Source organism: Marmota monax, unplaced genomic scaffold, assembly GCF_021218885.2.
Source record: "Marmota monax isolate L192 unplaced genomic scaffold, Marmota_monax_Labrador192_F-V1.1 WCK01_AAM20220418_F8-fsc00057, whole genome shotgun sequence".
Classification (NCBI taxonomy): domain Eukaryota; kingdom Metazoa; phylum Chordata; class Mammalia; order Rodentia; family Sciuridae; genus Marmota; species Marmota monax.
In genome coordinates, this window is record NW_026693933.1 from 9,044,390 (window position 1) to 9,070,796 (window position 26,407).

General features: G+C 38.7%; 1 protein-coding gene across 1 annotated transcript in view; it reads right to left on the bottom strand.

The window, feature by feature from the left end:
• Positions 1 to 26,407, bottom strand: part of Igf2bp3 (insulin like growth factor 2 mRNA binding protein 3) — a 146,592-nt gene that overhangs the window by 13,221 nt on the left and 106,964 nt on the right. Inside the window, exons 6-10 of the mRNA XM_046463626.2 lie at positions 22,374 to 22,655; positions 17,708 to 17,842; positions 15,836 to 15,958; positions 13,839 to 13,974; positions 11,865 to 11,990 (exon numbers count right to left, since the gene is read on the bottom strand). Of these exons, the coding sequence (XP_046319582.1) occupies positions 11,865 to 11,990; positions 13,839 to 13,974; positions 15,836 to 15,958; positions 17,708 to 17,842; positions 22,374 to 22,655 (802 nt within the window). The remainder of the gene's footprint in view (positions 1 to 11,864; positions 11,991 to 13,838; positions 13,975 to 15,835; positions 15,959 to 17,707; positions 17,843 to 22,373; positions 22,656 to 26,407) is intronic.

The window sequence follows — 26,407 nt, forward strand, 5'->3', positions numbered from 1 at the left end:
GTTAGAAGACAGACATGGAAACTAGAAGCAGACAGGCACGTTTAATGGGCAGAAAAAAAGTACTGACACTATAAAGAAACAAATGGGCAGAGTACAAATAGTATGTTCTAATTGCTTGTCTACATTAATCAGATACTTTGAATATCTTCCTATGTCACTATTTAACTCTCCCAATAGAGTATTCTCTTGAATAGATATACTTCACCCAATTTATCTCAGCCCTAATGGCAAATATACATAGTCTCCAATTTTCATGTTTCAACCGAATCTATCTATTTGTTTATTTTTTACTTGCCAGGGATTGAACTCAGGGGCACTCGACCACTGAGCCACATCCCCAGCCCTGTTTTGTATTTTATTTAGAATCAGGGTCTCACTGAGTTGCCTAGTGCCTCACTTTTGCAGAGGCTGGCTTTGAACTCCTGCTGCCTCAGCCTCCCCAGCTGCTGGATCCCACTGCACCTGGCTGGATCTTTTTATTTATTTTAGTTGTAGATAGATAATAAAGGTATTGTGTCCATCTTTTTTTAATGTGGTGCTAAGGACCAAACCCAGGGCCTCACACATGCCAGGCACTTGCTCTACCACTGAACCACCATCCCAGCCCTCAACTGAATCTTTGTAGACAAATTTTTGTGCCCTTGTTCAAACACCTCCATGATTCAGATTAAGAACTACTGGGTTTGAACATTTTAAATCAATAATTATCAAATTGTCAACTTGTTTAGTCTACATAGAATTCCAGTTATTCTGTACCACTAGAATTCCAATTAAGACATTCATGGCACTTTTGAATGCTAGCTTTGTGGTTTTTAATGAATAGTGAGAAATGGGTAAAAAGAGCACTGAGCTAAAATTCAGGTTAAGAGGGGAATAACTGATGAGGGAGCAGGGTATGTGGCAACTGTGTGAGAAGATCTGTTGAGTTTGTTGTTTCAGGTACTGTGCCTGAACTCATTTGTACCTCATGACTAATAACTGATAAAAACTATCAACATTTTCATTTAAGAGATGAGAAAATGAATTGGAAAAGTTAAGTCATTTGTCCAAAGTCACATAACAGATGGTAGAGAAAGGAGTCAGACTTGGGTATGTTCTAAACCATATTCACAAAAAATCAGTGTGTATCCTTCTTTCAACAGATATGGATGTGCCCTGTGGAAAATACAGATATTTTGGCTCTTAAGAGCCAAACAGCACTGTTGTTTGAGGTGGGGCTGTTTTCCCTTTCTTATGACTTCCTGAGTCAACTGCACACAACCATATTATGCATGTTCGAGACACTTAGCAACTTAAAAGACTAAAGAGTTTCAGTTCCCTTATCTTCAGTGACAGTTAATTTTCCTGCTGTATCTGAGGGTGCTTTTATAACACCTTCAGAGTTAAGTTTTCAGTTTGTCACCAATTCATAGTGCAATTGAATTTTTAAATATAAATATTCATCCTTGTATAAATACTTTAAAGAATTTATGTTAAGGGGCTTGGATTGTGGTTCAGCAGTAGAGTGCTTGCCTAGCACGGGCGGGACCTGGGTTCGATTCTCAGCACCACATAAAAATAAAGGCATTGTTTTGTGTCCTTCTACACCTAAAAAATAAATATTTTTAAAAAAGAATTTATGTTAAGACCTACTGGGTCAGAGAGCACAAACATTTAAAACTGACAAATTTTTCAACTAATCATGCCAGTTAATTTATTTCATGGTCAATTAGCTTAATAAAGAAAAGGAGAGATCATTTTAGTACAAACCATGTCCTTAATTTTCATGAAAAGTAAAGCAATGTATGAATCTGGAACCCATGCCTAGTTTCCTATAAATGAAAACCATTTGAACTCTGTTCTTTATCTCTTCCTTTATCTTTGTCCTTAACCATGTACATATTTAATAGTTAACCCAAAATTCAACTTCAGGGAATATTCCTGACCTACCCCTCTTTGATCATTGAAGTTTGTTTCTTTAGTATATGTGCAAATAGATGAGCTAACTAAATTTCTACTATTTATTACTTGATAAAATTATTTGGTTTTCCCCATGTTTTCCAGGACAGTGTAACACACTGCAGGCATTAACACAGTTCTGTAGCTCTAGAAGCCTCCCGACTAACCTCTGAACTGTAAAAATTTGTGATAAGGCCCTATCCTGCCAAACTTGGCCAAATCACTTCTGTTGCTTTTCATCACTGAAAGGCACCAAATAAAATCATTTCATTCTTTAGTACTTCTAAATATAGTGCCTTTCTTTGGAAGCCTCTAGTATGCTATCCAGTCCCCAAAGTCATCTGTCTTTTTAAGTCCTTACTTTGTAACTGGATAAATCAAGTAAATTGATGGTGACACTGACCACAAACTCTGCTCCAATTTAGCATTATTTTGTCATTCTAGTCTTACAAAGACCATTAAGTAAATCATGGCCATTTTTTAAAAAAGTAGGGTAGGATCTAAACATTTTTATCTTAAGAACATCCAGAACATGTCCTATATAATATAGGAATCTACTTTGCTGTAGTTATTGGCTTGATGATGATAAAGACCTTTTTAAGGGGTAAGACTAAATCTCATGTGTAACTAGCTAGACTCTATCCCACAGTACTTCATCATAACTATGTGATTACTTCTTGGGCCTCATTCCAGAAAGAATTTTATGATGCTTACAAAATATACATAATCTAAAAAGATAAAACAATGGTGGGCAAAGAAATAAGAGCATAGGAATCTGAACAGTAAATATATATTGATGCCAAAACTACTGTTATTATACAAATTTGGCTTTAAGCAGGAAGTTTAGAATTAAAAAAATAATAATAAATCAGTTGTATGACTTACCAGATCTAAGGGGAAAATTTTTCATTTGCTTAGTAAAAACTTATTTTCCTGGTACTGATCCCAGAGACCAGCTTCTAAATCTCCTTAGAAAATAGTAATTTAACAGGCATTAAACTCAACAACATCCTCAGAGTCAATATCCCAGAGCCTCAAAAGCACATCCCCAGCATGTGCCTTAGCCTAGAACACATCAAAGACAGCTGCTATGAGAAAACTCAGGCAAAAACAGGGCTGAAGACTCAAAAGCTTAACAAAAGCAAAACTTTCTTCCTGACACTGTGATGAAAGGCTACTGTGTTTTTGTTTTGTTGATTTGGGGGGTGGAAGTACAGAGCTGTCAAATTCCATATGAAGATTAAGAATAAATTTTGTAAGCAATATGTGGAGCGTTGGAAAAGGAATGATCATCAGGAGAGAAGGGCTGAAAGGACCAAAATAGAAAGGGCAACTACATAAACAATCAATACACACATGTAAAATCAGCTAGACTGGGATGAGAACAGAAGCAACAGAACCTGTCAGTGGGAAAAGGAGTTAGAAGGGAACTCATTTTCTGTAATTTCCTCTGCTCCAATTTCTTATCTACCAAGCACCTCCCTGGCCACAAATTATTTTTCCAAGGAGATTTTCCTCTGAAGATACCAGATAGTTCACATAAGCATCCTGTCTACTTGAAAATCTGGCACAATTCATTCTTGGGTAGGACTCAGCATAATAGGCCATGTTTTCAGGATTTGGACATCCCAGTAAGCAGATAATTTCATTTTTACCTACAAGGCTAAATGGCCAGAAGAATGGTTGTGAGAAGCCTATGAACTTGAGTTTCAGACTTGGGGGATAAAAAAACTTTAAAATAAACAATCCTTGCATCCAAGGAGACATTCAGCTGTACTATCCTGAACCTTTCTTTGTAAATCCTTTTCTTGACATGTTTTTTGGGGGGGAATGATATTCACAGGACACAAGCTGCTTCCCAGTGGATTTCTGCCAGATTCCCATCAGCAAACCTTCCTTTGGACTCCTTGGTAAACTCTATGCTGTGGCTTGAAGTAACAGAGCAAAGCTGCTCAACTGGAAGTTTGCATAACTGAAGTCTGCCAATGAATAATTCCTAATCATCTATCGTGAAGAGACAGAAGTATGAGGAAACAGTAAGGTTAAGTGTATTTACTTTGTGGGGGAAAAAATCTAAGACATCACACAGGCATGGAGACATGCATTTCAGCCAACAAGATCAGCCTCCAGGAACCTGGACTGAGGCCAGCGCTTACCTTTGGCTTGTTCCTGGGGTTTTTTGCTTTTGTTTTTAATGGATTTTGGTCTGGAAGTGAAACCAAGTTTACCCAATTCTATAACCTGAACAAAAATATTGAAGTACTTAAAAAGAAAAAAGTGGAGGGGGGAGTTCCTTCCCATAACCAAGATGTCTTAGGAAATAACAAATGTATGCAATGAGTTATTGAAAATTGTTCACTGAAAAGAAAATTGGGGTGTGTGTGTGCAGTACTGGGAATTGAGCTCAAGGGTGTTTTACCACTGAGTTACATTCCCAGTTCTTTATTTTGAGACAGGTTCTTGTTGGCTCTGAACATGCAATCTTCCTGACTCAACCTCCCAAGTTGCTGGAACTACAGGTATACGCCACCTCACCCAGCAATATTTTGTTTCTTAAACAGTACTTTTTATCATGTATAGCTATAATGGATTAATGAAAGCATTTTTTTTTTTAAGTACTCTTAAAAAAAAAAAAAAAAAAAAAAAAAGACATCTTTCTTAGCTCTGTCATGGGCAGAAAGTTAGCTATTTAAAGTTACACAACCTTTCTGGGGACTTCTGAGAAAACTCCAAAGAGACTATCAGAATGGCGGAGACAGCCCCTGGGCTTACTTCTGCCAGCCCACCTGCACACTGCCAAGACCGTCCAGCAAGACAGTGTGCACTATGCCAGCTCCAGCTCTTATTCTGCTTTATTAGCTGCCAATTCCCTCTTCCCGACTGTTTGAGCATTTCTGAAAGAAGCATTTCCTGTCATTTATAAACTAGAAGTTTGCCAATTAAGTACTGTATGAGCCAGCTGCCAGGCAGGAATTAGAGACCTTTTGTGTGTTGCAAGAACAAACTCTGTGGCTCTATTGGAAAAATCAACCTGGCAGGTTCCGGGAAAGAGAATATTGTGGCAGGATAAGTGGGCAAAGTACTGGAATGGAACAGAGGCAAGGGATTTATCCAAAGACAAGATACAGCATTCTATTTTCATGTTACAAAGAAGGAATGAGTAAACATGAGTAAAGAAATGAAAACATTCTAAAACAAAGTATTTCTAAAAGAAATAGTAGAGTCAGTTTCTTTGGTACATTTAGCCATCAAAACCTAATTCTTTGCAGATAGTATCCATTTAAAATAAAAGTAGGGATTCACCCTTAATGTACAGGACATAAAGGATTAATGATCTTTTGGGGGCCCCAAAAGATCACCAGAGAATTGAACTCAGGGAAGCTCGATCACTGAGCCACATCCCCAGCCCTATTTTGTGTTTTATTTAGAGATAGGTTCTCACATAGTTGCTTAGCACCTTGCTTTTGCTGAGGCTGACTGAACTCATGATCCTCCTGCATAATAAGCCACCCCTGCTGCTGGGATTACAGGCGTGTGCCACCGTGCAGGGCCAAGCTGATCTTAAAATGATATCACAATACTATGATATTCAACAAGAATAAAAAGAGTCAAAAGGAATATAAGAAACAACAATAAGCAAAGAAATTAATACTGTTTGATGAATTTAACCACTGCCTTTAAAAATAATAGTTTATTTGTATTTTTAAAAGAGGTAACTACTAAGCAGACATTGTTTTAGTTAACTTCTTCGCTGCTGTGAACAAAAGACCTGACAACAATTTAAGAAGGAAAAAATTTATTTGGGAGCTCACGATTTCAGAGGTCTCAGTCCATAGATGGCGGACTCCATTCTTCAAGGCTCAAGAACATCATGGCAGAAGAGGGAAGTGGAGGAAAGCAACTCAAGAAATGGCCACCAGGAAGTAGAGAGAGCGAGCTCCACTGGACAAGGACAAAATAGATACCCCAAAGGCACACCCCCAGGGAACCATCTCCTCCAGGCACACAGTACCTGCCTATAGTTACCACCCAGTTAATCCCCATCAAGGGACTAATATACTGGTTAGGTTAAGGCTCACATAACCCAATCATTTCACCTCCAAATCCTCTTGCATTGTCCCATACATGAGCTTTTGGGGGACATCTAGTATCTAAACCATAACAACAACAAGAACAAAAAAAATACAGTAGTGCCCCTTTCTCCAGTCCTAAAATTGGGACGGTACCAAACCCTACATGTTCTATGCTTTTCCTACATGTATCTACCTATCATAAAGTTTAATTTATAAAATTAGGCACAGCTAGAAAGGAATAACACTTTCAAAAATAGACCAATTAAAACAATGTGCTTTAATAAAAAGTTATGTGAACAGTCTCTAAGAGTCAAGAAAATATTAATATTTTTGGACCACTGACTGCAGGTAAAGTAAAACCATGGAAAGCAAAACCACACATGAGCAGGAAATACTGTATAGGTTTAGAAAAAGAACAAACCTAAAAATTAGATAGTGAAGGCAAAGCTTATTCCAACTAGGTACTCATGAACCCTACCTTGAAGTTACATACTGAAACACAACTTCAGTGTTAGAGACACAATATAGTCCCCTGAGTATTGGTATTTACCCCCCCCCCTTTTTTTTTAAAGATGAAGAATCTGGAACACGTAACTTGTAACTTTCTCCTCCAGAATGAATCTAGATCCTCTTCTTTATGAGAGGATTTAAGTTTACTTCCTCCTCCAGGCTCTGGGAGGTTCCTTAAACAGGTAATAATGCTAAGTGGGACAGAGTCAAAGAGGTGCTCCCAATATCTATTCTCCTTTAGAAACAGAGCCTGTGTTTAATGAGCACATTTCTGCCCTCTTGTAGAGTGTGCCTGCTTCTCTTACAGCAAGATAAGGCCAGGTATTATTTTCTGAACAGGATAATGCTAGTGGGAGTGTAAAGAGCTACCCTTAGGCACTATCCTTAAGTAATGCTGCCACCAATTTTGATTTTTTATGCTTCTTGCTCACTGGAATAAAACCCAGTGTCTAGAGGTTAAGTACCCTGGGCCAGGGGACACACACTTAGTAGAGTGCAGAAGGTAGACAGAATCATCACCACCTCAGACAGTCTGTGCTTGAATTCTCATGAAAAACTCATTTAAGTCACTTTTTTCTTGTAAAACAGCTAAGTTGAATTCCAACATGTACAGCTTGCCAAGGTAGATTCAGAAGAGTGAAAACAGATGGCAGCACCCCACATAAGTTTTTGGCCTGTATGTATTTAAGAGTCAGAATGACAAGTGGCCCAGAGTTAAAGGGATACGTCCATTCACTACTTTTTTTTTTTTTTTAAATATTTATCTTTTAGTTGTACTTGGACATAATACCCTTATTTATTTATTCTTATGTGATCCTGAGGATCGAACCCAGGGCCTCACATGAGCTAGACGAGCGTTCACCACTGAGCCACAACCCCAGTCCATCCATTTACTACTCTTTAAAGTAAACATTGATCAAGATACAAAGAGAGACAGACACCAGAGTTGGGCATTTATGCTTACCCCAAAATGTATTCTGACATGCATTGTTGTTGACAGGGAATATTCTTGCCACCACTGAAGTCCTCTCTAGTAAACATTCCTTGTAGAACAACAGTTCTTGGCAACAAATGAGCAGCAAAAAACTCCTGATGACCATTCTAAAACCGCAAGTCTCCAAGCTCCCACCTGCTCCACTGAGATTCGGTTTATGTATGAGGATACAGGTTCTTACCCAGTTAGGACAGAGCAGCTGTTGTTAGCCTTGGCTACCCACTGAAGTCACCTAGGGAGCTTTCAAAAGTGATGGCTGAGCCAGGCAAGGCGGTGCGCACCTGTAATCCCAGCAGCTCAGGAGGCCGACACAGGAGGATCACGAGTTCAAAGCCAACCTCAGCAAAAGCGAGGTGCTAAGCAACTCAGTGAGACCCTGTCTCTAAATAAAATACAAAGTAGGGCTGGGAATGTGGCTCAGTGGTCCAGTGCCCGAGTTCAATCCCCGGTACACCACCCCCACCCCCACGTGCAAAAGTGATACTTGTGCCTTGGCCTTACCCCTAGGGTAATCCAATTCAAACGTTGTTGATGGACCTTTATTTATTTATATGTGGTGCTGATAATAAAACCCAGTGCCTCACACATGCTAGGCAACTGCTCTACCCAGGCCAGTCCGATGGCCTAGGGTGATTCTAATGTTACTGGGGCGGGGGGTCCTCTTGAGGCAGGAAGTAATTAACACTGTACTTTACAGAAGATTGTGGAAAAAATAAATGAAAAGGAAAGGAAAAAAAACAGTACTATATGATTTGTACAAATGTCAGAAATATGAAACTCAACTGAATCAAAGACTCCTGAGGAGAAGATACACATTCTGAAAGTGCTGATGACTACTTACTCATCATAAATGAGAAGTCTGACAAACAGTACCTGAACTGTATGGCCAAATTGAATGTGAGGAATAATGAGACAAACTAATATAATTTATTTCCTGATGTGACTCCCTGACAAAGTATTCCTGCCACCCCTAATAGATATGCTCTGAACCTGATAATATGGAGGCAATCATAATACAAATCCTTAGAGGCATTCTACAAATCATCTGGCTTTTTTTTTTTTTAATGTCAATGTCATAAAAAAGAGGAAAACGGGACTGGGGGTACTGTTTGAGATTTCTAAAAAGGACTAAATAGAGATGTGAGAACTGAATGCAATTCATGATTCTTAATGGATTCTTCATTGAAAATACTATTTATGACATTATTGGGACAACTATAGGAACTCAAATATGGACAGCATATCACATAATATTGTGCCATATTTTCTGAAAGTGATGATGACATTGGTTTTTAAGATAAACATTCTCCTCCCATCTCTGGTACTAAGGGTGAACCCAAGGGTGCTTTACCATTGAGCTACATCCCAGCCATTTTTATTTTAAGACAGGGTCTCCTGAAGTTGCTGAGGCTGGCCTGCAACTGGCAATCCTCCTGCCTCAGCCCCTTGAGTTGCTGAGATTATAGCCATGCACCACTGCACCAGTAGAGTAGGTAGACGTTTTTGAAAAAAAAGTTCAAATAGAACAATGTTCCCATTAATAATCAATCATCTATTGGGGCTGGAGTAGGACTAAGAGATGAAGCTAGCAATAGGTTCAAACCTACAGAAAAATTACTAGGTGTTAATAAACATATGTAAGATATGCACAGCTGATCAACTGCTCCAGCCCGACAGATGTCAGAACGACCTTTCTTCTACCTTTAACATTTTGAGCGGTACCTCCTACAACAACTGAGGGAAATGTCCAGGTGTATATTTGAGGATTTCATTTTATCAAAGACATATAGAATAAAGCATAATGCCTACCACTATTCCACAATGAACACAGATGCCAAGATTGTCCTTGTTTTATCCAGGTAAGATCCACCATTTCCTTCATCTGTCCTTGAACAGCTAAGGTGTTCTCAGATCCTATCTTGCTGCAATATTTCCACCTTTACTATGGCAGCTTCTGTATCTTCTGTTCTCATGGTTTACTTCTAATTATATTTAATTTGACTTAGTTAAATGTCTCAGGAGAAGCAAAGATCACCTATTCCAATGAGATCTTCCTTACATTTACTTTTGGCTCACTTTTAGTAGAGTAAGTAAACATCATTGGAATCTTCTTCCCATTCTTAAAACAAAATTGTTACTTAGGTCACTCAGGTATTTGAGATCATAAAAGCACTTCAAAAATTATTCTCAATATGATCTTACTTTTCTTGAAACATTCTCCATTTTCCTAATAACACAGGAACCTAATATACAGAATATTATCAAATGAGAAAACGGACTAAATCCAGAAAATATTAATGTGCATTATCTTCTATAATTTCTATATTTTTAAAATAGTTACATAATAATTCACTTTAGGAATTTTTGCCAATAAAGCATCCATATAAAAGACAAATGTCCAAGAATGTTCAGTTACAGCACACTATAATAATGTGAGGCTTTGGTGACTAGAAGCTGTCATCAGCAGAGATAAGAAAAAGTTAAAGGAACACTTCAAAGGGAATGTGAACAACAGAGCAGTTAAGTGACTTGCCCAAAGAGAAGTCTAGTTCATTCAGGGCATTCAGCAGAAGTGTATATTAGATGTGACCTTCTCCAGCACAGAGTTACTTTATGTAATCAGTGCATTGTAGCATTTAGTAAGGATCACTACACAGAAATACCAGGGATATAATATATCCCCCAACATTCAACTTTATGATAAATGAGCCTATTCATAATAAGATGGTGGAAATATTAAAATTTAAGTACATATACTTTAAAATTCCTATTTTAGCCCTTCGCCAGTTTTCATATAATTTGAAGTCTGTAGACTAGAAACGTTTGACCTGAAAGTTTTTAGGCTTCATTCATTTAGTTCAGGTTTTTCTTTTGCAGGTAAGAAAACAGATCCAGAACCAAGAGGAGTCTGACCTTTGGTGACACAAACTCTCAGCAGAGCAAGGCTAGACCTCAGCTCTGACTCCAGGGCTCTTTCCACTAGACCCCTTTAGCATGAAAGTACAAATAAATAGGCAGCTACTTAAGAAAATTTCAGGTAATGCATAATGAATCTATTTGTACTTGATGTCAGTTGAAATTTGGGGTTGGTTTGTTTCTTGATGAAGTCTTGCTGTGTTGCCTGGTCTGGCATCAAACTCCTGAGCTCAAGCAATCTTGCTGTCTCAGCCTCTTTGAGTAATAGGGACTATAGGCATTGGCCACCACACATGGCTTACATTTAGCTGAAATTTTCGTGGTTATCCTCAGCCTTGTTACATGGTTTCCAGGCCTGAACATACTAGAAATGACAGGTATAAAGACACAAAAGGAAGATAAAGGGACAAAACATGGACAATCTAGTAATCTGTCTTCTCTATAAAATTTCATGTCAACACCATTTTACTCACATATTTATTCTACACAGCAGTATAATGGTATGCTCAACCTATTCCACTTGGATGTTTTTCTGAACGGGTATAGGAGCCATCGCACAAAACATTAAAAGATAAGAGCCAAACAAGGAGGGAGGGATGTAAAAACACATTGATGACAAAAGACCCTAGAAAGCTGTTATTTGAGTGTCTTCCACCATTTATGATTGAAAATGCACCTAAATTACAAACTACTTCCAAAATACTTTATCAGATGTTTGCCCTGATGAAATTATGTTCATGCTATGCCTAGTCTCCTATTGCTGACCTGAGAGAAAACATTATTCTTAAAGACTAGATATAAAAATAAGTTTTCTTATAGAATCTACCAAAGGTCATTTAATATTTGCACATACAAAACAGAACTGTGGGAAAAAACCATCCTAGCTCACCGACTTAAAAAGTACAAATACCGAAAATGGAAAGCACGCAGTTTTTCCTGATCTTTCAAAGCAGTTAATTTTCAGATGACAAAGATGAAGGAAGCCTTTTAAAAATCCTTTCCTTCAACATTTAAAAATAATCTTTTCCCTCTCCCATAAGAGCCACAAACTCTTATGCTTTTTAAAAACACATGTTGACAATCCTACTATCCAAAATTTTCAAAATAACTCATAGTCTATTACTTTAACTAGGGTTCAACTGATAAGACCTAGAGAGTACATAGTAGTTGTAAGCTGATGATAGATCATATGAGCCTATGATAGATCATAAGGGCAGACACTTGCACTGCAAGAGGATAAGAGCCCCAGACACTATCAGCCTGGTGAGTCAAGGACAAGGAAAGGAAATTCTCATTCCTAAAGTGACAAAACATAATCTAGTAATCTGTCCCAATTAGCACCGAATCACATTACTAGTACCAACGATGTCTGACTGCATCCATCTGCTCATATTCCACTCAACCATAAAGCAAGCCAAGGCCAATAATCTTACCTCAAACTGTGGGTAGGGAGGAGTCATAGCTGAAGGGGGCCCTGAGGTGGGAGGTGGCATCCCTGAAGTGGGTGGGAACAGACCCAAGGCATTCAGATTTAATCCAGGAATTAAATGTGCTTGAAGCTGTAATGGTTTAAAAAAAAAAAAAAGGGTTCTTTAATTTGACAAATGAAAGAATCAAAGGAAATTGAAACGCTTTTTTTTTTTTATAATAGGGATTGAACACAGGGATGCTTTACCACTGAGCTACATCCTTAGCACCCTTCATTTTTTTTTTATTGGTTGTTCAAAACATTACAAAGCTCTTGACATATCATATTTCATACATTAGATTCAAGTGGATTATGAACTCCCATTTTTACCCCAAATACAGATTGCAGAATCACATCGGTTACACATCCACGTTTTTACATAATGCCATATTAGTAACTGTTGTATTCTGCTACCTTTCCTATCCTCTACTATCCCACCTCCCATCTTCTCTCTCTACCCCATCTGCTGTAATTTAATTCTCTCCCTTGTCAATTTCCCTTCTCTCTCCCTTTCCCTCCCACCTCTCATCTCTGTTTAATGTTAATCTTTTCCTCATGCTCTTCCTCCCTGCTCTGTTACACCCTTCATTTTTTAAAGAGCCAGGGTCTCACCAAGTTGCTGAGGCTGGCCCCAAACTTTGGGTCATCCTGCCTCAGCCTCCCAGGTTGCTGGGATTACAGGTATGCATGACTGCACCCAGTGGAAGCGAGCATTTGTGACAGTATTCAGATTGTGTATTTTGTATGATGACATAAATTTCAGAACAAAGCAGATATTCCAAGTGACTACACTTCAGTAGATAATTTACATCTGTTTACATCTCTAAATATCTTTAAATCTGAGATGATTTGCCCCTGCCTAGATCATCAGTTGCCCACAGGTTTTTCAAGGACAGGGAGCATGGCCTTCCTTTCCCCCACTAGAAAGAAATTGCTTAGCCGAAATGGTACTGCCTACTGAAATGGTACTGCCTGCCGTGAGCACTCCAAAAATACGCAAAGAATGCCTTGAATCAGTTGAAGGGGTGCACAAATAAGAGCTGCTCTCTGAGAAGCACACCAGGTGCACTCAACCAGCTGTAAAGAGATCTTTACTCCTTATAAAACCCAACATTCCTGGGGTTTCAAGCCTAAGAAAGTCCAGCGCTTTGGAAAACAGGACCCAACACCATGTTAGTACTGCCAACCAAATCTTTGGAATGGATACAGGAACCAGAAGGGAATTTTAATTTTAATTTTATAAAAGCTGAATAAGCAAGGTGGAGAGTAGAACTAGGCTTCAGTGTATCAGAAAATCTTTGCACAAGGCCTGGAGTTGGAATTAATCCCAGTTGATTCTGAAACATTAGATAGCAGTGATGACATTAAGGTAGACAGGCTGTCATGTGGGGTAAAATTAGCATTCTAGGTTTTTCTCACAAAGGTAATATTGTCACATTTCCCTTCTTTGTTTCATATGAAAGGTCCAACTGATGAATTTTGTTAATGATTTACTTCAAAATTTAAGATGGACTTTTGAAGTTTTTCATGTTCAGAATTAATCAATCCATTAAGGAATGTCATAATTTGCTTTAATGATATACTACAAATTATTTTTCATTTTATTCATTTATTTTGTACTACTGCAGTTTGAACCCACGGCCTCACACATGCTACTATACAAATACTCTACATTCCCAGCCCCTAAACTTGTATTTTTTAATAGTAACTTGAAGCCAATGCTCAAAAGTTTAGACATTTGCTAAAATCACAGAGTGTGCCAAGCCTAATGTCAAAGACTGTTCTTTCCTACTAAGCCAGGGTACTTGGTATGGTGCTAAAAACCCATTAAAATCATTTCTTCTGATGCTACCACTAAAGAGATTTAATATCAATGCAAGGAAAAACATCTTTTAACTATTCATCAAAATAAGCACAAGTCCTTCATATTAAAACTAACATTCATAGAAGCAATATCATTTTCATAAGACTCCCTGATTTTCTTCATTATCTCTTCCTCAGCTTTGGCACATGTTTCAACATTGCCTTTAACAGTAATGGTGCGTTCTGGATTATACAGCGTCAATTCCTGCAATCTGCAGATTGAAAAAGAAGGGAAAGATAAAGAATGGAAATTATAGGAGGAAGACAGTTAATAATTCAGTCACAGATAGCAATTAAAACCAAACCGTGAAGCCTGGCATTGTGTAAAAGTGGGTGGTCAAACACGATGGAAAATCAGTAAGCCCCAAAAGACATGAATCAATCCAAGCACTGCAAAGCTACAGAAAAGAAAGAAAAAAAAAAAAAAATCCCCCTCCCATCCTCTCAATAAAAATCACTGGGTGTATATACTTCAAGCCCATGTTTTAAATATAGCTTGCTTATTGACCACTTAAAGTCAAACCATTTTCATAATTTAAAGTGAATTGAAAAGGAATTATTAGAAGGATGTACAGATTTAGTGGAATCCAAAAGCATATAACCTTTGTATTGACCAACTCTAGGCATAACTGGCATTCTCGTGCAATTGCATTTTCTGGGTAAACAAGCAAGGAAAATGCATGGAAATATTCCCAAAAACAAATCAGAAATTATTGTCTACATTTAGTTTTTATGAGTATTTTTAGAATTTAGATTAAAGTAGAATGGAGGAAATGTACTACATTTTTTAAATGGTCCATTGATGACCATCCCAACTACAAAAGAGTTGGATAGCAAAATTCAGAAACTCCCTGCTTAGCCCAGGTCCTGCTAAAGCTTCAAAATCTACAAAAATTTACATCTGAGAACACCCAACAAGCCTAAACTGGTCAACAGCCTCAAGAAAAAAAATATAGAGACATTTACCATGGAAAACAGAACTAAATACACAGATTGAAAGAATATGTTGCACTGGTACAGCTCTCCTTCATACTCCTAGAGTTAAAGTCCCCATTTTCACTATTAGCAAATGTTGTAGATTAAACTTGAGTCAGATATTATTTCTTCTTCTCAAACTTTAACTAGAAATGTAAACTAAATAATGAAGAAAATGGAGTCTATGAAGTCTCTTCATCTTGGACTAGTTAAAGTAGTATAGAATTCTAATCTCCAGTCTCAGCCCAGCCCTGCCAAGCATTTTATGTTACAATTTTATCATTCTTTTCCAGTTCATCAATTTCATCCCACCTTTTTAGGTCCTCAAATGAAAACTAGGGTACTCACCCCCAGAAAAAGAAACCTCTCCATATAATTTCAGAGCATTCACGGACTTCAGGTGTTGTAGCCCGCCTCCGAGACGATGCCCCTCTCCAAGTTATCTGTAGTCCCTACACACATGCTGAAGAAGGCTGACTTGTTTAAACAACATTAGGAAATGATATGAGAGTAAGTAACTTCTGAGATGCTGTCATAAATAGACACTGCAGCTTCTACCACGCTCTTTCTTGGATCATTCCCTCAAGGAGGAGAGTATGAGCTGTCTGTCTAGGACACTTACGCAGCACTGTGGAGAGGTCCATGAGGTGAAGGGCTGAGGCCTTCCAAAAATAGCCAGCATCAACCTAGCAACATTATGAGACCCTGAGCCAGAACTATCTCACTAAGCTGTTCCTGAATCCTGAACCACAGAAACTGAGCAATCCATGTTCATTACTGTCCTGAGATGTTATAATAATCTGTTATACAGCAAAGGATAATAAACTAGATAACATATTACAGTTTGAGGAATACAGGAAAAAAACACCATCAAGACCTCAGCTAGAAAATATGAATGAAAAGCATTTAGATGCACCTGTGTCTTTTGTGAGAACAGATATTGCTTTCGATATAGATAGAAATAGATAGTAGGCAAGTAGATAGAGTTTGAGAAACTGTCTAAAGGTGACAGTACAGATTAACAAACAGCTGTAAAGAGGTAAAAAGCAGAGCTTAATATAAAACACACAGTAAGAAAAAATGCAAGGCTGCACTTACGGAGATATTGTGATTTTAGTATCTGTGTCTTGCTCAATTTTTTTAAGATTTCTTCCTTCTTTACCAATAAGACGGCCTACAAAGTTATTATGGGCTAAAATCTTCAAGGGGAGCTCTTCTGTGCTGTAGATTCAAAAAAAAAAAATAAAAAGAAGTCAAAATCAGGGAAAGTAAACCTACTCTTGGATTTAAAAAAAAAATTTTTTTTTTTTTTAATTCATTAAACATTGATTTCCTACCTACCAGATGGGAAACGTTATGCTAAGTACAGTGCTGACAATTAGCCTACATTTTAGCAATGCATGAATACAGGGAATGAAAAAAAAAATAGCAAGTTATTTGAATAAGAGTTAATTTTTGAAATTATTTTTCTTTTATTCACTTCAGGGAATATCTACCTTCAAAGACATATTCTCTTAATGAAATCCATACTCCTAAACCCCTAATGCCATAACACAAAGGCATGGATACAAAATAGTGTGATCCTAGTATAAATTTCAAAATACATACCTGGAGTGTTATGGTTGGGATATGAGGTGTCCCGCAAATGCTCCTGTGTTAATGCAGGAATGTTCAGAGGTAAAATGGTTAGATTATGAAAGCTGCAATCCAATCAGTGGATTAATCCAATAATGGATTAATCCATTTAATGGATTAATAATTTGGAGGGACTAACAGGGTGGTAACTGTAGGCAGGAGGGCATGGCTGGAGGAAGTAGGTTACTGAGGGCATGCATTTGGGGTTTAAGGGTCCAAGGCGTGGTCCCTCTCTCCCTCCTCACAATCCTTTCTCTGCTTCCTGGTTGCCATGAGCTAAGCAGCCTTGTTCTGCCATGCCTTTTCTACATGATGTTCTGCTTTACCTTTGGCCCAGAGAAATGGAGCAGCAATGGACTAAACTCTGAAACCATGAGCCCAAAATTAATTTTCCTTGTGAGTTGTTCATGCCAGGTATTTTGTTCACAGTGATGAAAAGCTAACTAACACATGGAGATGAGTATATAATTTATAGAAGAAACTTAACAGTGGTACTACTTTGGGGGATAAGAACAGAAGATAGATGTTCCTATTCCTTTTACTGTGCATTCTGTATCTTGCACAATTTCTAAACTATATACATATCACTGTTTAAAAATGTCACTAGGGTTATCAGATAGTAGGCTTTTCCCTTATTTTTCTCTATACTAAAAAGTAATTATGTTCTTATACTGCACCAACCATATATAATACTTTCTGCTAAGAAGATATTTAAATGTCTCTGCAAATTAGGCATTGGTGATGAGGTCCCCGAGCTAACTATAGAGCCTTCCTCTGGATTCAGTTTTTAGTGTGGCTATTCTGTATACTAAATGTGGCTCAGAACTCAACCACCACTCAAGTTCCTATGGAAGAAATATTAAGAGTTCCAACCTGCAAAACCCAAATAAATCTCCAGTTTACCTTTGCACACATTGAGGCGTTTCCTTACCTCTACACTCCCTGCTGTTCAGGGGTGAGGAGGAGCAGAAGACAGGGCACCCATGGGCTCTGAGTAAAGGACAAGTGAGGATTTGGGGTCCCTGTCTCAGCAGAATCCCAGGATGCTTCTTGGTCCTGGGTTGGCTTCCTATGTACTCCAACTACCCTCTTCTATCACTGGATTTCTCTTCCTCATTATCATTACTCACTCCACATTCAAATACAGATGAAAGTGAAATATTTAAATATTTAAATCAGATTTATGTTTCACAACCAAATTAGTAGTGCTAACCACTGTAGCTCATCAGGATAGCATTTCCCTTTGTTTGCTGGGAATCTCTAAGAACTATGTCATAGAAATTCAAAATAAAACACCATATAAATCTCTTTTGTAAGTTAGTCCCCTTTACTCACAATTTTATATCTTGAGCTTCCTTATGCATAATCTCCAGAATAGACTTACAAGCCGCGGAGGTGCCTTCAGGGGTGGAGAGGATCGTAATTGACTTCTCAGCAGCCCCTGCATTCTCTTTACGATGGACATCAATTCTGAGAGTGAGCACAAGCAGAGAGAAAGTGAGAGCTATAAGGTATATTCACAACAGAGTTTTTGATTACCAACTGCGAAGCCCCAGGACTTCTAGGGAGAGAGTGGATGACCCACTTCCCTCAAGAGCAGAAACTCTGTACCACATGTCAACACTGATTCCTCTTAGGCAGATGTTAATTCCAGGAACATGCCCCTCTCTTTCCTCAGTCCAACCAAGCAGGGATATCTTTTTATTTAGCCCAAGCTACTGGTGCTTAAAACTCCCTTTCAGATGCCACAGTACAAATATCTCACAGGCAAAGAGCCTGGTATTCTGACAAAAGGCTTTCTTCTGCTCCAAAACAAATAGGAGCTGGAGTACGTGCCAATGGGGCTGGAGCTGGAGTCCCACAAGCCAGGTTGAATTCCTTGTTCTGCACAGAATATCCATTAAGTGAGCACATTTCATTCATCTGCTTTCTTTATGCAAGGCTTCTGTGTCTGCCGTCTCAATAGAGGAAAGTCTGCAACAAATGTAGTGGAAATGGAACCCAAAGAGATAGCAATTCTACTTCAAGGAAAACCAAATGGTCAATAAATGCAAATAATGTTCAGACTCACTAGGAATTTGTATGCATGCCAAATGAAACATCATTTTCCTCCAAATCTCAAATATTTTGAGATGGATAAAATTAAGTTTTAGTGAGATGAAGGGTAATGGGACACACCCACACTTCTGGTGTGAGTACATAGCAAACTGGCAGAACCTATCAAAGGTAATGCTATTGTCATCTTTCAACTCAAGAACACTTCTCATAACATCTTATATAGACAATCACATATGTGGACCAAGAGTGGTATTTCTCACTGACATTTTAAGCCAGATTCAATCATTTTGTGATGGTGCATCCTGTGCATTGTAGGATAAGTAACAACATCCCTGACCTCTTCCCACTAGATGCTAGAAGCATACCCTTTACCCAGTTCTGACACCAAAAGTGTCTCTAGACATTGCCAAACATTCACTAGGGGAGACCAGCTCTTGCTGAAAACAATCAGCATAATAATCATAATAATAGATAATAACAGTTACAGTATATCTATGTCATAGAGCTAGTTTGTTGTTTTGTTTTTGCATTTCCAGAGACCTACCCTAGGGCCTTGTACATTCTAGGCAAGCAGTTTACGACTGAGCTTCATTGCCAGCCCATCAGAAAGCTATTTATCAAAAAGGTGATGAAACTACAAGTACTAATATAGTATGTGGTCATCAGATACAGCAAAAATCACTTCCCTTCTTCTCTATCGTTAATCTAAGAGAAAAATATATACCATAATATGATTTCTTTTTAAAAAACTACAAAATAGGGCTGGGTCGCAGCTCAGTGGTAGAGCGCTTGCTAGCATACATGAGGCACTGGGTTCGATCCTCAGCACCACATAAAAACAAATAAAATGAAAATGTTTCTTTTAAGGGGGGGGGGCTGGGGTTGTAGCTCAGCAGTAGGGCGCTCGCCTAGCATGCTCGAGGCCCTGGGTTCAATCCTCAACACCACATAAAAATAAACAAAATAAAGGTATTGTGTACAACTAAAAAAAAAAAAAAAGCTACACATTAATAGATGCAAGGAACAACTCCTATAAATACATACCCGGCTTCATCTCACTCTTGACTATCTCAAGAGTGAGATGAAGCCGGGTTTGGTGGTGCAAACCTGTAATCCCAACGGCTCAGGAGGTTGAGGCAAGAGAATCACGAGTTCAAAACCAGCCTCAGCAATGGCAAGACACTAAGCAACTCAGTGAGATCCTGTCTCTAAATAAAATACAAAATAGGGTTGGGGATGTGGCTCACTGGTTAAGTGTTCCTGAGTTCAGCCTCCAGTACCCCCCCCCCCAAAAAAAAAGAGAATGGGGTGAATGCTAGGTGTGTAGCACGCACCTACAATCACAATAATGAAGGCCAGGGATATAACCCAGTAGTAAAGCACCCTGGGTTCCATCTCCAGTGCCCTCCCCTCCAAAAAAAGAAAGAATGAGATGAACCTTTAGCCTTTCTTATTTTAATTCCCAAATTTGTACATTTGAATTAAACACAGAATAAGTTTGCTGTTGCTTATCCCAAAAATCTACGTTTTAGGGAAAATTAAGTACTTATTGAGTCAGAGTCATGAGCATGATGACCACTTCATTATGCCAATCATTTCAAGGTTTGGGTTTCCTTTTCCTGAACACATGATTGAAAATTAAAGCTTTGCGCAGAAGTAAAACCTGTAACTAAAAATAAGGGTAATATAGAAATGAAACAAGTATGGGCTCCCTAGAAATAATAAAAAAAAAATAGTGTCTTATATAAAAGTGCCAATCTCAGGAACTATCTTCCTAGGTTGTTTCAATACCCAATCAGTGTCAGTCATGCTTATCTTCTGGTAACTTGTTAATATATCCCCCCTTCTGTTTATTTCCACCCTCTGTGTTAAGGACTACCAAACTGTCATCCCCCAAGAAAAGGGAACGTAACTTTGGAGATTAGGGTGGTCCCCTAGAGACCATTCCAGAAACAGAGGTTCTGATAATGATTAGTTTCAACGGCAAGAGTTAATTAACTTCACTGGCAGAGTTCTGCAAACAAATCATCAGATACAGCAAAAATCACTTCCCTTCTTCTCTATCCCCCATCTTCCTGCCTTAAGTAAAACAAATAGTTCAATTTAAGTCACAGTTCTTTCATCCAACAAGGAAATGAGGAGCTCAAAAACGAACAACTCTAATCTGCCACATGACAAAGGAAGCCACGTAATAAGTTTCTGCAGGTAATGGAAGGTCATGGCAAGCAAGTAGCTTTTAAAATTTAAGATTAAAGCCAGGCAAATTTATCTAGATTATGGTTCAGCTGTCTTCCCTACCTACTATATTATCAGGTCAGAGCCATCAATTTTTCACACAGGTACCAACCTAATGTCTCTTGCTTCAAAGTAGAAGTCAAAATAGGACAACATGGGGGCAGAGTGGCGGTAACCACCACAAAATACAGTTCCTTTTAGTTCTACATGAAAAATGAGTCAGACAGCTGAATGTAGACAAGGTGCCTGTGATGAATATGGATAACTCCCATGCCTGGTGGAACAAAGCACACAGCTCTATTTTCAGAGAAAGACATGCGTAACTCCTCAAATCACATAAAACCCTCTTACTAAACTAAAAAGGCAAAAAGGATCCAGTCATCTCTGTAGTCGTCCCAAGGCTTACCGAACAACATTGTCTATACCCAACCTCTTCTCCCTAGTGCAAGCATAAGTTCTCCAGAAAACACAGTAGGAACAGGACCAGATGTGCCTTGTAGCATTTTACAGAGCCCTGGATAGGGAGAGATCACCACCAAACCCCAGAGTCAAAAATATGCACACCACAGTATGGTTTAGAAAGTCTAACAACTAACATGTAATGCACTGGAGCTTCTAAATTGAGGAGGTAATTTAGATATTTATATAAAGGGCTTTAAACACCATTCACATACACACTCATTTTCTCATTTGATAATGTAAGAGCCACCTCTGCATCTGGCAACAGCCTTAGCACTGTGGCTATAGTAGTGATAAATAAAATAGTTGCTGGGGCTGGGGATGTGGCTCAAGCGGTAGCGCGCTCGCCTGGCATGCGTGCGGCCCGGGTTCAATCCTCAGCACCACATACAAACAAAGATGTTGTGTCCGCTGAAAACCAAAAAATAAATATTAAAAAATTCTCTCACTCTCTCTTAAAAAAAATAAAAAATAAAAATAATTGCTTTCTACTCCTGAAAAGTTACCTCCAATGTTTGAACATTGTAGTACAGTGGTAAATAAAAATAGTTGCTTTCTACTCCTGAAAAGTTACCGCCAATGTTTGAACAATAATCTTACAATCCCCTTAAAACCTGCCAATTAGGGCCAGGGTTGTGGCTCAGTGGTAGAGTGCTTGCCTAGCATGCGTGAGGCACTGGGTTCAATCCACAACATCATATCAAAATAGACAAATAAAGGTACTGTGTCCATCTACAAATAAAAAATATATACTATCAAACAACATCCTGAAGAAAAAGCCATTCTAAATAACAAGGCTTAATCACAGGATAAATTTGGATCATAAGATGAGCAATTCTTTACTGAAGAAAAGAGAAAACCATCTCTGTATTGAGGCCACAGAAGAAATGGATTAGAACCAGAAGGTGACTTCCAAAACCACCGAAGGCTGGAAGTGAGGAGGGGGTGAGGCAGGAATAACCTGGCACTGCCCTTTTGTCTGCCAGGGCCTTTCCCACCAAAAGAGGATCGGGTATCATTTGTTTTCCATTCATGTGTGAAAACTGGAGGTTCCCTTTGAGGTTTTACACAAATGAACACTCATAAACACTCATATCAAATCACAAGGTTGTTTTTTTCCCCCTCACATTCCCAAATGCTGTACAAAGAGGTTCCTAACCTGTTTGGAAGGGCACCAAGTTCTTGAACAACACACTCTGTTAAGATTCAAAGGGGATGACAAGAACACCCACCACACAGTAACACTCACTTAGACTGGGTCTGTTTGGTGATATTCCGGATGGTGGCACCTTCTTTTCCTATAATGGCTCCAACGAACTGGGTGGGAACCAGCAGGCGCAGAGGCAAGTCACATGGCTTCTGTTTGGACACTGATCCTGGGGACCCTTGCCTTGATGAGCCCCTCTGCCCAAGCCCACGGCGCCCTCGGGGCTGCTGTGAGGAGTTCTGCTGGGCGGCTGTTTCATCAGGGATGTAGGCGACTTTCAAGGTGAAGTTCTCCAACTGGAATCCGTTCAGTTTGTCTAAGGCTCTGAAAGTTCACAAGGAGCAAGGGGTGGGAATGAAAAGTAAGTGATACAATGAATCTTTAAGCAAAGCAACAATCACTCAGAACTATTAGCTCCAAAACTTCTGAATAAAGCCACTATACCAATAGCAAACCAAACACACACACAATCCCACCACCTCCCACACTTTTCCTTTTTAGTCCACACAGGGAGAAAAAGGCTAACAGGTTCCAAGGGGGGACTTACTAGCAATCTACCAAAGAATAAAGGAAGTGAAAAAAGAAAAAAAACATTTTGTCAAACACTTAACTGAGTTTAACCCTGAGGTTAGTAACAGCTTAGAAATGCCCAAATAGCAAGGGAGAAATGAGCAGGCAGCTTGTCCTGTCTAGTTTCCTAGTCAGAATGCAATGGCCATTACAGTTCATCCTCTAACAACATGAATGTTTAAAACATTCAAAGAATCAATGAACAATCTCTACATAATTTACAAGAGATAGGTTTAAAAAAAAAAAATGGGGGATGGAGGAGTATTGGACATTGAACCCAGAGGCACTTTATCACTGAGCCATATCCCCAGCCCCATTTACTTATTTATTTTATTTAGAGATGGGGCCTTGCTAAATTGCTGAGGCTGGGTTTGAACGTGCGATTCTCCTGCCTTGACCTCCCAAGCTGCTGGGATTACAAGCCATGGCAAGATAGATAAAATTTAATACCAAAGATAGCTCTTTCTGTGAGTCAGTCCCCGAGAAAGCGGTTGTTCCTGATCTCATGAGCCTGGGATCTGACTTGGAAGAGAGAGGCAGGGAGGCAATGAGCACAAAAGAGGAAGACTGGGAATAGAGTATTTTTCCATCCATTCATCACACTCTGTATCTATTTTTAGAAGAATTTGCCCCTCCCCATTTTAAAACTTCATTTTAATGTTTATGTGGAAAAGTACCCAATTCGTAGACATCTCAGTGAATTTTCACAAGGTAAAGAGATACATCCAGACCCAATACTGGTGCCTCAGAAGCCCACGAGTGCCTCCTTCCAATAATTACTCCTTTCCTAGACTTCTAGCACCATGGATTAATTTTGCCTACTTTTAAATTTTATGGAAGCATGAGTACACGAGCTAAGCACTCTTTCATTTCTGTCCTCTTTTATTTATTATAAAAGTCATCCAAATTGTTATGTTCTACATATTTTTAAAAGGTGAAAATTTATGAATAAATGGTATAGGGTGCATAGCCAAGATTTTTAAAAACCACATGATCACACCCCCAGAAACATACCTTTTGAACTTCCCAATATACAACAAAATGGAAACTCAAAAAAGGTCCCACACTTTTCTTAGGCTCTTCAGGTTCTTGTTCCTATTCTGTTACAACAGGCCCCGAGAGCAGCCCACACAGGGAAAGAAAAACAGGCTTACAATACTCTCTCCTGCTGCTCTGTGTGGTGGTTTACATTTTATATACACTCGTTTCCCTGTTTGTAATTCTTTTTTTTTTAAGTTGTCAATGGACATTTACTTATTTATATGTGGTCCTAAGAATTGAACCCAGTGCCTTACACATGGCTAGGAGAGCGCTCTACCACTGAGCCACAACCCCTACTTGCAATTCTTGACCGAGATGGAAAGAGATGGGTCCCAGCACCAGCAAGGGTACCGAGAGCACAGAATAGAAGATAGACGCAGACAAGCAGCTGCAGAGGCTCACTGCTGGGCTCTTGGGCCAGAATTCTCCCTTTCCTCATGTCAAGCTCCCAGCATATGAATGAATTCTTGTTAGAGATCTCAGTCATGCAGAAATACAAAGTAAATGGAAGATGCTCTGTTCCCACCACTCAAGGCCCTTCCCAGAAATGCTGCTGTGATACCTCTGTAAATGGACCTGTGCCACTTTCCATGTCTACAAACATGTGGATATGTTCAATACCTTCTTCAAAAGCCTAACTGGGGTCATGATGTACATTGTTCAGTGGCTTGCTTGTCCTGGGATGTTTCCATGTGGTTTCTATGTCAGAGAACCCTTTTTTTTTGGCGGGGGGTGGGGGGGGGAGTAGGAGGGGAGTGGGTGGCTTTTATTGATGAATTACAATTGTACATAATAGTTGCGTAATTCTGACATCATCATACATGCATGGAATTTTATTTGTTCCATTTCAGTCCCTAGTGCCCCCTCTTTTCCTCCCCCTATTCCCATTCTTCTACTCTAGTGGTCTATCTTACACTAATTTACATATTTTTAATTAGTGCTTTATATATAAAAATGTAGAATTCATTGTGGTATGTTTATACATGTACATAGTGCAATTGTGTCTAAATCATTCAGCATTTTCTTCCCCTTTCCTTTCTCTCTTCCTTCCCCTTCAGTCTCTTCCTATTGCTGATTTTCCCTCTGTCTTTATGACATCCAACCCCCTCACACACAATTTTTGTCCTCCTTATTTTGCTCTACCTTCTGCATATGAGAGAGAACATTCAACCCTTAACTTTCTGAGTCTGGCATATTTCATGTAGCGTGATGTTCTACAGTGCCATCCATTCACTGGCCAATGCCACAATTTCACGCTTTATTACTGAATCAAACTCCATTGTGTACATATACCACATTTTTTAAAATTCATTCATCCACTGACAGGTACCTGGGCTAGTTCCATAACTTAGCTATTGGGTGCTGATCTGCTATAAATATTGAAATGGGTGTTATCACTATAGTATGTTGCTTTTAGTTCTTTTAGATAAAGACCAAGGTGTGGGATAGCTGGGTCACATGGTGGTTTCATTCCTAGTTTGAGAAATCAGAGGACATTCTTTTCACAAGCAACAGAGGAAGATAATGGGCATACACTGTGACTTATTTACTAACATCTTGATAGCAGAACCTTAACATGCTGTTCTTTACTTTCCTGCTGTTTTCTTTTTTCTTACGGGAAAATAGATTGAGGGCCCTAAAATATTTTGGTTATTCCTACAAGGAAACAACTGACAAGTTTTATTAATGTGGTATATACTTATTATAATAGAAAGTTGGAACTGTAGAAGTTTCAGAGATTCAAAGCGACTTTACACCTTTTTGAAGATCAGGCAAAAGATCATCAAAAGTTCCTTAAAAATAAGCCAAACTTAGAAACTGAAAGGTTGAATGTTTTCTCTCATATGCGGAAGCTAGAGTAAAATATAGGAAAGGGCGAGGGAAGATAGAATAACAAAGAACCAACTAAATATAAATTAATAGATGAGCAAAAGGAAGTCTACTAGAGGAAGAAAAATGGGAGAGGGGCAAGAGGACGGGAGGGAAAATGAGGGGATCATGAACTGAAATCAAATTGCATGCATATGTGAGTCTGTGAGGATGAACCCAACTATAAAGTTCTTACAAAAAAAAAATTTCCTTCAAAAACCTGAAGTTCATTCCTTTATCTATAGGCATAAAAGGCAATACAGTTCACAGTTAAATCCTTTCCCATGACAGAACTGAGTTGCCAGCTTCAGAAAAGAGTAATGAAGGCCAATGTTATAAAAAAGAGGTTAAAAAAACACCTTATTTCTGGATTGAGACAGAGACATTCTTCTCTATAAGGATAAACAGAAGCAAACACATAATTCCAGAATACATAGAAACATCTGGTAACTTATGTCCCAGTCACATGTCCAAGAAACCATATAAATTTCATTAAACTAATTTTATAAGATTTTTCTATGAGGGGGTGAAAAAGATTCATTTGGGAGGTCAGATGACACAGAGTGCCAGTACCCAGTACACAGTCTAGGTCCCAG